This window comes from Podarcis tiliguerta (genome assembly GCF_965153285.1).
Source record: "Podarcis tiliguerta genome assembly, chromosome: 8".
Lineage (NCBI taxonomy): Eukaryota > Metazoa > Chordata > Lepidosauria > Squamata > Lacertidae > Podarcis > Podarcis tiliguerta.
This window is the reverse complement of record NC_139541.1, coordinates 10,172,552-10,187,923: the sequence shown is the minus strand read 5'-3', so window position 1 is coordinate 10,187,923 and position 15,372 is coordinate 10,172,552. Positions and strand designations below refer to the sequence as shown.

At 48.3% G+C, this 15,372-nt stretch overlaps 1 protein-coding gene across 4 annotated transcripts in view; it reads left to right on the top strand.

Annotated features, from left to right (window-relative positions):
- The window catches only part of LOC310683602 (uncharacterized protein C1orf167 homolog), a 29,966-nt gene that overhangs the window by 1,044 nt on the left and 13,550 nt on the right, over nt 1-15,372 (top strand). The window contains exons 1-8 of one of the 4 annotated variants that reach the window (XM_083453725.1): nt 28-263; nt 813-965; nt 5,231-6,960; nt 7,985-8,016; nt 9,020-9,239; nt 12,800-12,969; nt 13,907-14,004; nt 14,674-14,860. In XM_083453725.1, coding sequence (XP_083309851.1) covers nt 905-965; nt 5,231-6,960; nt 7,985-8,016; nt 9,020-9,239; nt 12,800-12,969; nt 13,907-14,004; nt 14,674-14,860 — 2,498 coding nt within the window. In that variant the 5' untranslated portion in view covers nt 28-263; nt 813-904. Of the gene's footprint in view, nt 1-27; nt 264-812; nt 966-5,230; nt 6,961-7,984; nt 8,017-9,019; nt 9,240-12,799; nt 12,970-13,906; nt 14,005-14,673; nt 14,861-15,372 lie in introns of those variants that run through there. The other 3 variants (XM_083453727.1, XM_083453726.1, XM_083453724.1) reach the window with 3 other exon arrangements.

Here is a 15,372-nt window from a genome sequence, read left to right as displayed (position 1 = left end):
ATTGGGCTGGATCCGGCCCACGGGTCTTCGTTTGCTTACCCATGTTCTAGTCCTTATTTGATACCCCAAGATTCCAGAGTACCGATTCTAGTCAATAACCCAAGATTCTAGTCCAAACTTTGTCATAAATTCAGCCGCAGCAGCAGCTTAAGAAGACAGCTTAAGGACATAAAGTGGCCTGGATGAGGCCCATCTAGTCCAACATCCTGTTTTCACAGTGGGAAGCCCCCAAGCAGCTCGACTCCTGTGGTTTCCAGCAACAGGTAATTGCTTCTCCCAAAGAATGCTGGGAACTGTAGTTTGCTAAGGGGTGCTGGGGATTTCAGATTGTAAGTGTTATGTACTGAAGTTCTCACCCTGGGCCAGCAGGGGGATAGTTTTCACTCAGGTCCACATATGCAAATAAGGGATTGAAAGTGATGTTCAGTGATTGGATAGTTACAGAAAGTTGTTACAGTTGTGTTGTACTGGAGCTCTATATAAGCAGGTTGGCTGAACCCTTCAGTTCAGTTCTGTTCTGGCCTGTGAATAAACAAGAGCTGTTTGAAGAATCGCTGTGTTGTCTGATATGTTCACCCACAACTTAACAGTAAGCACTACAGCTCCCAACATTCTTTGGGGGGAGGGTGTGCTTTAAATGTATGGCCGCTCAGTAGCCCATACTGACTTTCAGAACCGTTACTTGCCTTAGAATCATAGCAGCGTGGAGTTGGAAGGGACCCAGTGCGGTCATCTAGTCCAACCCCGCTGCGATGCAGGAATAGCAGCGAAGAAGATTGCTTTGTTTACCTCCTGTTGCTTTGCTCTTCCAGGCAGTTGGTGCTGTGGCGTCGCCCGGGGTTTCCTGTTGCAGGATTGGCCTCGGGTTTAAAGGGACGACGCAGGTGTGGAGGACCTAGACAGGATGCCGAGAGGCAGGAAGAAAGAAAACATCCCTCCTTTTCTGAGCAGCTATGTGGCGTCTGGTAAGCTGAGGCTTCCCTGGAGTCCAGTAGGGTGGGGTGGTCTTGACTGTCGGCTCCCTCCTTGTTTAGTCTCATGGTTGCCCCTTGTAGAGCCCAGCAGGCAGGAGGTGGAGGCAAATCTGGACTAAGTTGTCTCCACCTGCCATTGGCTCTGGCGCCCCCTGCTGTTGGCCTCCACCGGTGCCAATGGGTACCAGCCAACCACTGCCCTCCTGGACTGTAGCTGGTGTGTCAATCAAGCTCAAGTGATCCTATTAAATTTTTTTATTATGTTTTCAGAAAGGGTTAGGAAAGAGATAGTGGGAAATGATCCATAATGAATTGGGAAAAAAAACGTTTTAAAGTACTTTCCCAAAAAACCCAAAGTCTTTTCTGTTGGGGATAATTCAGACTGAAATTCCCAGGTGTCAAAAAAGGTTATTTATGTATGCCCTTGTTTTGTTAGCCCCAAAATAGAAAACGAGCGAGGTCCCAAACAAAGAAGAATGGCAACTTCAGTTGGCAGAATCTGAACAACCCGCAGACTTAACATATAGAAAAAGAGAACAAGAAGAACATACATTTAGAGAAGATTGGATAATGTTTATTGAATATATGGGAAATAATTGTGTACAGCTGAAAAGGCTGGCAGCGTTAAGATAAATTCAACAGTGTAAATAAGTTTTGATGGGTGCAATAATGGAAAACCGATTGGTATAGTTATTGGGAAATATGCAGGGATTTATGATATGTAAAATGAACCGTGGAAAGAGAAGGATAGTCCCTGATATTTTAGGGGTGTAAAAATGAGTACTTTAAATTGTATAACAGAAAATTTAATAAAAAGTATAAAAAAGGAAAGAGATAGAGTAAGAGATACAGGGGAGGGGGACCCATTGTTTTGTTTTTGTTCCTGTTTTATATATGTGTGTGTATGTGTATTTGCATATGTAAATATATATCTTGCGTTTTTATGCTGGGATCTTCAGACAAAGATTGATTGAATAAGTACAGTAAATAAATCAATGAAATTGTATTGGGAGCAAAGTCATTGGCAACTCAGGTAGGAAATAGATGTGCTCACGTTTGCGAAAGGGGAGGTTAAATTATTAGGAATTGGTTCGAAAGGTTTATAGTCACATCGTTTATCAAGTTTAAGGAAGGAGGGGTCTGTGGAAGACAGGTGGGTGAGTAGTTTTAGGATTGGCATAGTATAGTAGGCAAGCAGCTGTTGATACTTGGATGGAGGTTTTTAAAAAAATATATTGAGGAAGTAATGAGAATTAGAAATTAAATGCATTATTTGTCTTTCTACGTCTTGACATGGGATAAGATGCACGATTATGGTGTGTCCTGAGGAGTGCATTGTCTTAGAATCAGAAAAAATATTTGTGTAAGGGTGTCACCTGAGCTCGCTTCCCCTCCTCCCTTTTTCCTTGTACGTTATGTCCTTTTAGACTGTAAAACATGAGGGCAGGGACCCTCTTAGCGTTGATTTTCCTAAGTCGCTCTGGTGGGAGCCATGTTTGGCTAAAGAGGCAGGGTGCGGATCCCTGAAGTCGTATGTCTTTGCTCTTGAGCGATGATTGTTGCGGGCATTTGAGAATTGCTTGAAATAATTCACAGAAGATATTTTTCTACAGGCAAGACATCAGCATGCGGTTCTGCTGCTGCCGCCGGCCAGACAGACTGGGTTGTTCTGGAGCTAATTTGCCCAGCTCATCTTGAGGACGGAGCTCTAATTAGAAGTGGATCAAAGTCTCTTTGCTCCTCTTTTCCACCGCTCTGCATGCTGGACATCTGGTTCCACAATGACTAACTGGGATCTTAAATCGTGGGCTCTAAGCTGCTTAGAGCGACTCAGCTGGCTAGCACACTTCAGCTTTCGAGCATTAAGCGTGCCGTCAGCTGCCGGGGAGAACCCAGCACGGTGGGGTGTTGTTGTTGTTCCCCCGCCCCAACCCCTCAAGGTCAGAGAAGCGAACACAAAGGGGCACCTGCTTCTGCCCCACACCCTACCCCACAGATGTGGACGGAGCCGGGAGCATGTCCCACGGTGCCGATCGGAGTGAGTAAGGCCGCTGCGGGAAGAGAGGCGGTTTTGCTGCAGGAGGTGCGTCGTAAAGCCGCACGCTTATGATGTGCTGAGAGAGACATTCGGCGGCTTAGCGCAGGCACAGGCAAATAGCTTTTGGCTGGGCAGGTGGGCACCCTCTGCTCAGTTTAACATCCTTGCAGAGGGACAAGACCCGTGGCAACTGCAGCAAAATGTGGCAGAGTATCTTGGTGTCCTAGCCAGTGATCAAAACCCTACAGCTACTGAGGTTGCCTTGTTCTCAATGAATATACAGTGGTATTTCAGGTTACATACGCTTCAGGTTACAGACTCCGCTAACCCAGAAAGAATGCTTCAGGTTAAGAACTTTGCTTCAGGATGAGAACAGAAATTGTGCTCCAGCGGCAGCAGGAGGCCCCATTAGCTAAAGTGGTGCTTCAGGTTAAGAACGGACCTCCAGAACGAATTAAGTACTTAACTTGAGGTACCATTGTACAGTAGTAAAGGTAAAGGGACCCCTGACCATTAGGTCCAGTCGTGACCGACTCTGGGGTTGCGGCGCTCATCTCTCTTTACAGGCCGAGGGAGCCGGCGTACAGCTTCCGGGTCATGTGGCCAGCATGACTAAGCCACTTGTGGGGAACCAGAGCAGCGCACAGAAACGCCGTTTACCTTCCCGCTGGAGCGGTACCTATTTATCTGCTTGCACTTTGACGTGCTTTTGAACTGCTAGGTTGGCAGGAGCAGGGACCGAGCAACGGGAGCTCACCCCGTCGCGGGGATTCGAACCGCCGACCTTCTGATTGGCAAGTCCTAGGCTCTGTGGTTTAATCCACAGCGCCACCCGCGTACAGTGGTGCCTTGGGTTAAGTACTTAATTCGTTCCGGAGGTCCATTCTTAACCTGAAATTGTTCTTAACCTGAGGTACCACTTTAGCTAATGGGGCCTCCCGCTGCTGCCGCCGCACTGCCGGAACACGATTTCTGTTCTCATCCTGAAGCAAAGTTCTTAACTCGAGGTACTATTTCTGGGTTAGCTGAGTTATGTAACCTGAAGCATATGTAACCCGAGGTACCACTGTATATATCTTCCCCATCTTTCTATCGACCTATATTTGGGGAGTTTCCTGCTCAGGTTTATACTTAGCCTCGTTTTGCTCCATTTCGGTTGGCACCAAGCACCTGAGTTTGCTATTAAAGGGAGCCTGTGAAAAGGAGTGAATTGGTCACAGCCTCTCTGGGGATTGGCTGTGTATCGCTCGCTAATCTGAAATCCAGGGACGGACTGTTCTAGGACAGAGTCAGCCCCTGCAACACCTACAGAATCGTGGCGTGCATTTGAACCTCAGGGATTGACGGCGTGAATAAGTCCTTCCTAATGTCTGCCCAGAATCTTGCAGGTTTCAGCTTCCTTAAATGGCCCTGTTAGATTCCAGTACTATGGGAGAAGGGGCGCGGGTGGCACTGTGGGTTAAACCACAGAGCCTAGGACTTGCTGATCAGAAGGTCGGTGGTTCGAATCCCCGCGATGTGGTGAGCTCCCATTGGTCGGTCCCTGCTTCTGCCAACCTAGCAGTTCGAAAGCACCTCAAAGTGCAAGTAGATAAATAGGTACCCCTCTGGCAGGAAGGTAAACGGCGTTTCCGTGTGCTGCTCTGGTTCGCCAGAAGCACCTTAGTCATGCTGGCCACATGACCTGGAAGCTGTACGCCAGCTTCCTCGGCCAATAATGTGAGATGAGCACCGCAACCCCAGAGTCGGTCACAACTGGACCTAATGGTCAGGGGTCCCTTTACCTTACCTTTACTATGGGAGAAGGAGGAAACCTTTTTTGCTTTCTGCAAACACAGCGTAATTTTACAAACCTCTGAAATGTTTCACTTTCTCACCGTTTTTAGAAACTTAAATGTTCCGGTTTTCGAACGATTTTTGGAAGCCAAATGTCCGATGGGGCTTCCGATTGGCTGCAGGAACTTCCAGTAAATGTATGTCAGTTTTCCACACGTTCTTCCTCCTTCTGCTCAGATTCCCTGTTTTTAGACATCGCGGCACGTCGGTAATGCTTGTTTGCTTTTGTGAAGTCACAGAATGTTCACTCACATCCCAGCTTGCAAAGTTGAAGGATCTGACGTGGGGTCACTGTTAAACGTCAGCCGCGGGAAGGAATGGAAAGGTATTTGACATGCATGCTGAGTCCTCACATAAACAGCTTTATTCTTCCCCTCTGCAGAGCAAACAAACGTCCAGAGAAACATCAACATCAATCTGTACCTGTCCACGGAAAGGAATGTAGCAGCCGACTCCGTTGTCTGCAGGTCAGGCTGCGGAGGAGCGAGTGCCCAGGGGGAAAAGTGGGCTGCGTTTGCGGGAAAGGGAAGCAATGACCTGCAGCAACACCGGGCGGTTCAGACCAACCTCTCTTGCCCTTATTGGCCTTTCCAGGACGCCACCGGTGGCTCTTTACCTAAACGGCAAAGCAACCTTGCGTCGAAACTGCAGAGGGCTGCATCTGGAGACTCAGAGTTTACCAGAGATGCACTGATTTCCTGCCCCTCTCTCTGCGCATGCTCAGAGCAGCTCGGCTTAAAGGGCAACCCTCCCAGCCACCTCTCGAGTAGAGGCCGCCATGTCTCTCATGACTGCGGCACCCTCTCAAAGAACAGGATGGCAAGCGAGGACCGGTATGGGTCAAAACCGAGTCACGTTTGTGCGTCGAGAAGAATCTGCGGGCATCTCGGGGACTGCGGAGGGTGCTTCTCTCCGGCCGAATTGCCCGTGACATCGGCTCGTGGCTCCGTTTCCTGCCAGTGTCCTCCTCCGAGCCTCAGCAGAAGCGACGACTCTTTCCATCGTGGGCCAGGCCTTACCTTGGACCATTTGAACTCTTCGACTTTGGTGGAGAGCGCTCGGTCTTCTGTAGCGCTCCAGACCCTCTTGAAGTCCTCCCAGACGTCTGCTGACCTGCACCGCTCCATCCGGCAGCTCAAGCGAGAAGCCACCTCGATGGGGGCGTTGGGCTCCTCCCCCTGGGAATCCAAACCTCCTCTTTTCCCTTGCCAGCCGCTCCGCAATCCTCAGGCCTCCGCCTCGACCGTGCTGAGTGCTGTGGAGCATCTCGCGGCGGGAGAGAGCTACGCCAGGCAGGCCAGCGTCAAATGGCAAGCCCCTTTTCCCAGGGACTGGGGTGGCACTTCCACCGTGGGCAAGTCCACCTCCATTGCCTACAGGTGCGACAACGCTGGATTGCAGACATGCCCAGTGGAGGCCTTGGACCAGTCAGGCTTCCATGGTGGCGTTGATCTGACCTCGCTGGCCCTTCGGGGTGAAGACCTCTGTTCCAAAACCTCCATTCGCTACCTCGAATGTTGCTCGGGCGGCGGATGGCGGACTCCGGAAAGAACGGGTGCCTGCGACTGTTCCAAAACCCGCTGCCACCGAAGGGCAGCTGATCCGGAAGAGCTCGCCTCCGGAGCATTGCGTCGCTCGGAGTTGAGTCTCTCAGACCATGCCGTGAGTCTCCTTTCCTTCGACAGCTTGGAGGTCTCCTTGAAGACGTTGTGCGCCGATCCTCCGGCAAACCTGGGGTCTCCTGTGTGCATCAGCCTGGCGGTGCATTCTCCTGCGTGCCGGTTTAGGAACGGCGCCCAGGATTCTGACGTCTGTGACGCTGGGGGTGAGCTAGGAGAGGACGGCGGGGCCCCCACGCTCTCTGCAGGGGAGCACGCTGCGGATCTGCCCCACTGGAAGCTCAGCTGCTTTGGAGAACATTGGCAGGCTGCTGATAGTATAGGTGCGGCCGTTGTTGGGAGAAGTGGCAACGGCTGCCCAAATTCCGTGCCCGACGACTGTTGGCCTGATGCGGAAATTGGTCAGGGAGGAGGGCCTTCAATGGAACAGACCGGGAAAAGGACCACAGCGTTGGACGACGAGGAGAGCAACAACCGGATGGATGATAAGGAGGTGAGCTCAGTCTGTCTGTTACTAACTAAAGCAGGCATAGGCAAACTCCGGCCCTCCAGATGTTTTGAGACTACAATTCCCATCATCCCTGACCACTGGTCCTGTTAGCTAGGGATGATGGGAATTGTAGTTCGAAAACCTCTGGAGGGCCAGAGTTTGCCCATGCCTGAAAATAAAGTTTGGATTTTTTCGTTTCATTCCTTGCTTTGTTTCCCTCTGTTTTTCTTTTCCTGTTTGACTTCTTTCGTCTTTGTTTTGTCCTCTGGGGTAAGGAGAAGCTCCCAGGTGAGAACTGGGAGAATCCACCTCTTTCTGGGTGGGGTAAGAGTTAAGATTTACCAGTGAGAGAAGACTTTGTATTCTTCTTTTTCTGTTTTTTTTTCTTTTTGTCTAGATTACTTCATTTTTTATTGTCAAGTATTATGAGAAGTCTTAATAAAATCTTAGTTTTTTAAAAAATAAAGTTTGGATTAATAGGTTATTGTATGTTAGTGTTTTGTTGGAAGCTGCCCAGAGTGGCTTGGGAAACCCATCCAGATGGGCGGGGTAATAATAATAATAATAATAATAATAATAATAGGATTCAGGAGCAATGGCCTAAACGTAGAGATTCCCCCCCTCTCCCGCTGCTGCCAACTACTTGAAATCCAAATTGATACAGCCATCCCGCTTACCAGCTAACAGAGCGGCATGTTGGATGTACATTGAGTTTTGTGGCTCGTGGCCTTCTCTCCCAGCTTGTGGCGGTGAGTACCACAAGTTAGTTGGAAGCAAAACTAAATTGTGTGCGATAAGCTGATGTATACCACGGTGTGTATATTATTTTATTTCGATCTGTGTTGTGGATTCAGGTGGTAGATCTCTGCTTTCCTTGAGCTTTTTCAGCCCAATTCAGGTTACCATGGCACAGAATTTAGAATCTGGTGGGTGTGGAATGTTCCAAGCCTTGTGCCCAGAGATTCCGTAAGAGGAGGGATGAGCTTATTCCAACATATTGTCTTGATTTTTCTTTCTTTGCTTACAGGACCTGGAATCGATGGAGAAGAAGAGAAACAGGTAATTCTTTTGCCCGTCTTTAAACGCTCTTGGTGCTGTAAATGTTACAAAATGTGTTTACATTTTTTTTAAAGAGACCCCTCCCCCATTTAAATCAAATACAGTGGTACCTTGGTTCTTAAACCTAATCCGTTCCGGAAGTCCGTTCCAAAACCAAGGTGCGCTTTCCCATAGAAAGTAATGCAAAACAGATTTATCTTTTCCAGACTTTTAAAAACAACCCCTTTTAACTTGAATTTTAATATCTAACGAGACCATTGAGCCATAAAATGAAAGCAATAATCCATGTACTGTACTATAAAATAAATAAGACAGTATTGTAGATGATTAAAAATTAAAATTATTTTTTTTCTTGCCTGCACTGATGATAGTCATTGTTTGGATGGGGGGCTTTTATCCATTTCTGCAGTCACTCAATCATTAAATCAATCAATCAATTAGTAGCTGAACTGGGTTCCACACAGTCACAAAAACAGATGAACTGAAAAAGCCTCTAAAACACAAAACAAATAGCAAAAGCAAAAGCCCCAAACGTAATCCGTTCCGGAAGTCTGTTTGACTTCTGAAATGTTTGAAAACGAAGGCGCAGCTTCTGATTGGTGCAGGCGCCCCAGAAAAAATAGCAGACAGACATATCTGACCTTTGGCTTCTGAAAAATGTTCAAAAACCGGAACACTTACTTCCAGGTTTTCGGCGTTTGGGAACCAAGGTGCTTGAGAACCAAGGCGTTTGAGAACCAAGGTACCACTGTAGTAATTAAATATTTTTTAATAGCAACATGTATTTTAAAAAGCTGTAGGTGGGGTGAACGCCTGTCCATCCCAAACGATGTGCGCATTGTCTCCGAAACCTGCTTTCTCTTTCGAAGTATCGCCTGTTCCCTTAAAGAGATCCGATTAGATTAATCAACTCGAGCTGATCACTTAATCAACTTAAATTTGCGGGGGTTAATTGGTTAAACGGAACGCTAGCTCTTGTTTCCTTTCTTCCCCTCTCTCCCAGGCCTTTGCCCCAGAGGGTGGACCCCCAGCTGGAGAAATGCTTTGTGGCCTGGCGCAACCACGTCTCTGGGAAAACGGCCGCTGCCCGGGCTCTGTATGAGCGCCAGCTGTTGCGCAAGGGGCTTGCTGCCCTGAGGTGGGCCGTGCAGTTAAGGAAGGTTCAAGCAGGCATTGCCCAGAGGAACCACATTCTGGTGGTGTTGGCTGCCAGCTTCCACAAGGTAAGAGGGCTTGGGGGTACGCTAAGAGAGCAGGGTGCAGCCAAGACGGGCCCAGCTTCTGGGTCCAGCTACGCCTCACTGGTAGAACACACGCCCTCTCTGGTTTTTTGAAAAATCATTAAATTTGGAGAGCTGCTGCCAGTCAGAGCAGGCGATCATGAGTTAGATGCATGAAAATGCCAATCTGCAGATGGGAAGTTCCTCAAGTTCGCCAGTTTTTTGTTCTAGCCAAAGGCCATGTCAGACATGTATTAAGGCAATAAGGTAAAGGGACCCCTGACCATTAGGTCCAGTCGTGGCCGACTCTGGGGCTGCGGCGCTCATCTCGCTTTATGGCCGGCATACAGCTTCCGGGTCATGTGGCCAGCATGACTAAGCCGCTTCTGGTGAACCAGAGCAGCGCATGGAAACCACAGCGCCACCCGTGTCCCATTAAGGCAATAGCTTGTGAAATATGGACCACTTATAAACACCATCTCCAACTCCTTGAAAGATTCCTTCAATGGTGTCTCCAAAAAAATTTACACATCACTTGGGAAGACAAGTGGAAGAAGGAAAGATCACCAGTGTCGAAGCAATGATTCTTCAACATCAGCTTCATTGGACTTCTCATGTTGTGCGGATGCCTGATTACAGTGGTACCTTGGGTTAAGAACTTAATTTGTTCTGGAGGTCCATTCTTAACCTGAAACTGTTCTTAACCTGAAGCACCACTTTAGCTAATGGGGCCTCCCGCTGCCGCCGCGCCGCTGCTATGCAGTTTCTGTTCTCATCCTTAAAACAAAGTTCTTAACCTGAGGCACTATTTCTGGGTTAGCGGAGTCTGTAACCTGAAGCGTCTGCAACCCGAGGTACCACTGTATTGTCTTCTAAAGCAACTACTCTATTCTGAACGCTTCTCTATTCTGGGAAGTGTAATGCTGGTGGTCAACAAAAGAGGTTTAAACTCTCTCAAGACAAATATTTTAAAATCTAGTATAAAAACTGACAACTGAGAAACATTGGCCTGTGAGCGGTCCAGTTGGAGAACAGCCTTTACCAAAGGTGTCATGGGCTTTGAAGACGCTCGAACTCAGGATGCAAGGGAGAAATGTGCTAGGAGGAAGGCACGCTTGGCAAACCCTCATCGTGATCAACTCCTGCCTGAAAACCTCTGTCCCCACTGTGGAAGGACGTGTGGATCCAGAATTGGCCTCCACAGTCATTTACGGACTCATTGTTAAAACCATGTTTAAGGAAGACAATCTTACTTGGCTACGAGTGATCACCAAAGAAGAAGAAGAAGGCAATAGCATTAATAAAACAATACAGAACATACGGTACATCCTTAATATAAAAATGCATACCATAAATACAGAGTTTGCCAAGTTCCTGAGTATTTGAACAGTGTACAAATAAAAATTATGATGATGATGATGATGATGATGCATCTCTGACAGCTCCAATTATAACATCATTTTTAAAATCCAGTTTGCCAGCATCCATTCTGAAAGAGAGAGAAGATAACCAGAAATACCTACAAGCTCAAACCCAACTTGCTTTCAGATGAAACCACCGAATCACCACAACAATTTTATAGCGATTTTAATTAACTCATTTTTCAGGATACCCCCGCCCCCCACCAGTGCATAGAGAGACGCTCCATGTTTTACAAAGCTATTGTTGTCGCTTAAAGAAACTGAACCGTTTCTGTTGGGGTGTGCCTGCTTGCTTGTGTGAACAAAGGCTTCAGAAAGCGATCCCTTGGGTTTCTGTATGAGAGGCAGGCTAGCAGGTAATGAGTGATGTCTTCCACCTGAGGTTGACCACAAACACAAAAGTCTGTCTACGTACCTGAATATTCTTGTAGCAGACTGCAGTGGGCTTCATCTGGAAATGCAGCTCAATTCAGGCATTTCGTAAGGAAGCTGGCAAGAGATTGGTCAGATTTGTTGTTGTTGTTTAGTCATGAAGTCGTGTCCGACTCTTCGTGACCCCATGGACCAGAGCACGCCAGGCACTCCTGTCTTCTACTGCCTCCCGCAGTTTGGTCAAACTCATGCTGATAGCTCAAGAACACTATCCAACCATCTTGTCCTCTGTCGTCCCCTTCTCCTTGCACCCTCCATCTTTCCCAACATCAGGGTCTTTTCCAGGGAGTCTTCTCTTCTCATGAGGTGGCCAAAGTCTTGGAGCCTCAGCTTCAGGATCTGTCCTTCCAGTGAGCACTCAGGGCTGATTTCCTTCAGAATGGAGAGGTTTGATCTTCTTGCAGTCCATGGGACTCTCAAGAGTCTCCTCCAGCACCATAATTCAAAAGCATCAATTCTTCGGCGATCAGCCTTCTTTATGTTCCAAAATCTGTGTTTCAAGAGAGGATACCAAGGGGGAAATTGGGTGTTCCTAATTAGTTGCAGGTCACTTGTGGGTTGTATCCATAAGAACCAATCCTTAGTTGACATTTACTCATTTGCTTCCCTGCTCCTGTTTTAGAACAAACCACACCTCAGTCCTTCCTGGGTGATGTAGGGTTATTTTTTTCAGGTATATTTTTTTATTGAAGGGTAACACTATGTGAAAAAATTATGAAGCGTGAAATTGAAGCTGCGATTCCTGCATTGCCGGGGGGGGGGGGGGTTGGACTAGATGACCCCTGGGGGTCCTTTTCAACTCTGTAATTCTATGATTGTATGTCTGGAGGCGGTTGGAGGGTGGATGGCAGCTAACAGATTGAGATTAAATCCTGACAAGACAGAAGTAATGTTTTGGGGGGACAGGAGGAGGCGGGCAGGTGTGGAGGACTCCCTGGTCCTGAATGGGGTAACTGTGCTCCTGAAGGACCAGGTGCGCAGCCTGGGAGCCATTTTGGACTCACAGCTGTCCAGGGAGGCGCAGGTTAATTCTGTGTCCAGGGCAGCTGTTTATCAGCTCCATATGGTACGCAGGCTGAGACCCTACCTGCCCACAGACTGTCTCACCAGATTGGTGCATGCTCTGGTTATCTCCTGCTTGGACTACTGCAATGCGCTCTTTGCAAGGGACCCGGAAAATGTAACTACTGTAATCCAGAATGCGGCAGCTAGACTGGTGACTGGGAGTGGCCACCAAGACCACATAACACCAGTCCTGAAAGACCTACATTTGCTCCCAGTACGTTTCTGAGCACAGTTCAAAGTGTCGGTGCTGACCTTTAAAGCCCTAAACGGCCTCGGACCAGTATACCTGAAGGAGTGCCTCCAGCCCCATCATTCTGCCTGGACACTGAGGTCCAGCTCTGAGGGCCTTCTGGTGGTTCCCTCCCTGCGAGAAGTGAGGTTACAGGGAACCAGGCAGAGGGCCTTCTCGGTGGTGGCGCCTGCCCTGTGGAACGCCCTCCCGTCAGATGTCAAGGAAATAAACAACTATCTGACTTTCAGAAGACATCTGAAAGTCATTTAATGACTGATGTTTTAACGTGGTTTTAATATTCTGTTGGGAGCCGCCCAGAGTGGCTGGGGAAACCCAGCCAGATGGGTAGGGTATAAAAAATAATTTGTTGTTGTCGTTATTTATTAATTATTCCAAGCCTGGTTCTTTCTTAGTGGCAAGATGCTTTGGTGAAGCAGCGGAAGGCACAACCTTCCCCGCAACTGGAGGCAGCGAGCCCCATCAGAGGAGCGCCGACAACCCCAGAAACAGGGGGCGTAAGGATGTCCCCCAACCTATGCCACCTTCCTGCGGAACACCTGGAAGACGCTGCCCGGTACAGCAGGTGCGTAAAAGAGGAGAAAGACAGGAATCCCGATTCAGATAGTTTGCTCGGGATTGTAGCATTAAATAGATTGCAACACCCCTGCGAGGTAGGCTGGCTCTGAGAGATGGCGCCAATCTAATATCTGTAGGTGAACGGGAATCTGTATCCCGGCTTCCTCAGTCTGAAACTGGCCGCTGCACACAGACACGCACTTTGGGAGGATAAACAGAACCACCATGCCTTTTTTTCTTTTTAAAATTTATTTATTTGGTTTTTCAGATTAAAGTTTTACAGTCACATATCCAACATACAGAGGGACGCAGGTAGCTCTGTGGGTTAAGCCACAGAGCTTAGGACTTGCCGATCAGAAGGTCGGCGGTTCGAATCCCTGCGAGGGGTGAGCTCCCATTGCTTGGTCCCTGCTCCTGCCAACCTAGCAGTTTGAAAGCACATCAAAGTGCAAGTAGATAAATAGGTACCGCTCCAGCGGGAAGGTAAATGGCATTTCCGTGCATTACTCTGGTTCGCTAGAAGCAGCTTAGTCATGCTGGCCACATGACCCGGAAGCTGTACGCCGGCTCCCTCGGCCAATAAAGCGAGATGAGCGCCGCAACCCCAGAGTCGGCCACGATTGGACCTAATGGTCAGGGATCCCTTTACCTTTTATCCAACATACAACATAAAAACAAGATTCCATAGAATCATCTCCTCTCCACTATGTCCAAAATTCACCCTTAAACTACAAGTGATATCTCAATCCTACTAATGATTTTAAGTGTTTACAATGGTTTTTAAGATAAGGTATAAATTTTCCCCATTCCCTATTAAAATTTTGGTCTTCCTGATTTCTGATTCTTCCGGTCATTTTGGCCATTTCGGCATAATCCATCAACTTGATCTGCCATTTTTCTCTGGTCAAGACTGTTATCTTCTTTCCATCTCAACCTTTTTTCAGGGCGGAGGGAAATCTCTGGACGCAGCTTCGTCGCCAGCAGGGAGGGGGCGAGACCTGCAGAAAGGCTGCCGCTCTACGGGATGTGAGGCGCTTGGCTGGTAAGGCGGTTGCCCCTGAGCAGCTGCTTATATAGTGGCTCGAGATAAGTTGGGAAGGAATGACCGGGTGTGGAGCACACTTCCACCTGCAGACAAGCCTCTCTCTCTCTCTCTCTCTCTCTCTCTCTCTATCTATCTCTCTCTTCTCTCTCTCCCCCTTCCTTATATATCTCTCTCCTCATATATATAAGGAAGGGAGAGAGAGAGAGAGAAGAAAGAGAGAGATAGAGAGAAGGAAGGGGAGAGAGAGAGAGAGAGAGAAGGAAGAGAGCACACTTCCACCCGCAGACAAGCCACAGCTGTCTGAACATCATGCCCTCTATCTAACCTTTGGCTTTCTCAGTTGTCTGGTAGTTGTTGTTCTCATTGACATCTGATGGGAAGGCATTCCACAGGGCGGGTACCACCACCGAGAAGGCCCTCTGCCTGGTTCCCTGTAACTTGGCTTCTCGCAGCGAGGGAACTGCCAGAAGGTCCTCGGCGCTGGACCTCAGTGTCTGGGCAGAACAATGGGGGTGGAGATGCTCCTTCAGGTATACTGGGCTGAGGCCGTTTAGGGCTTTAACGGTCAGCACCAACACTTTGAATTGTGCTTGGAAACGAAAATCTACCCACCTGGCGCTCTCCTCACCTTTGATGTCTCTCCCCCTCTTTTCCCCTGCAACGCAGCAGCTTTCAGATTGTGGCGCCTTCAGAAGGAGCGTCTGGAGAAAGAGGAGATTCGCGCCCAGGAGGCTCTCGCCCTTCTGGAGAAAAAGAGGCTGGTGACTGCGTTTGAGGCCTGGCGTTCCCGCTACAAGGCAGCCCAGCGGATCCTGCCGCTGGTGGCTCAGGTGCAGAGAGGGCTGCTGAGCCGGTGAGCTGAGCATGATGATGACAATTTTTATATGTGGGCTTCTTGGTCGCGCCTTATGTTCCTTACCTCTTTGCGACATCTTTCTGGGGTAGGTTTGCATTAGCACAGTGTTTCCCAACCTCAGGTCTCTGGCTGTTTTTGGACTACAACTCCCATCATCCCTAGCTAGCAGGAATTGAAGTTCCAAAACAGCCTGGAGACCCAAGTTTCCGAAACACCGCATTAGCATCATGCAATGCTGCTCTACATTTTTGCATGATTAGTTTGCAAGAGGGTGACATGCATTCTTCACAAGAGCCTTGCAAGGGAGGCCAGTATTTGCTGCCCTGCAGTTTTTACAGCAACCTTAATAATAATAATAATAATAATAATAATAATAATAATAATAATAATTAATTTATACCCCGCCCATCTGGCTGGGCCTCCCCAGCCACTCTGGGCAGCTTCCAACAAAATATTAAAGGTAAAGGGACTCCTGACGATTTAGTTCCAGTCGTGGCTGACTCTGGGGT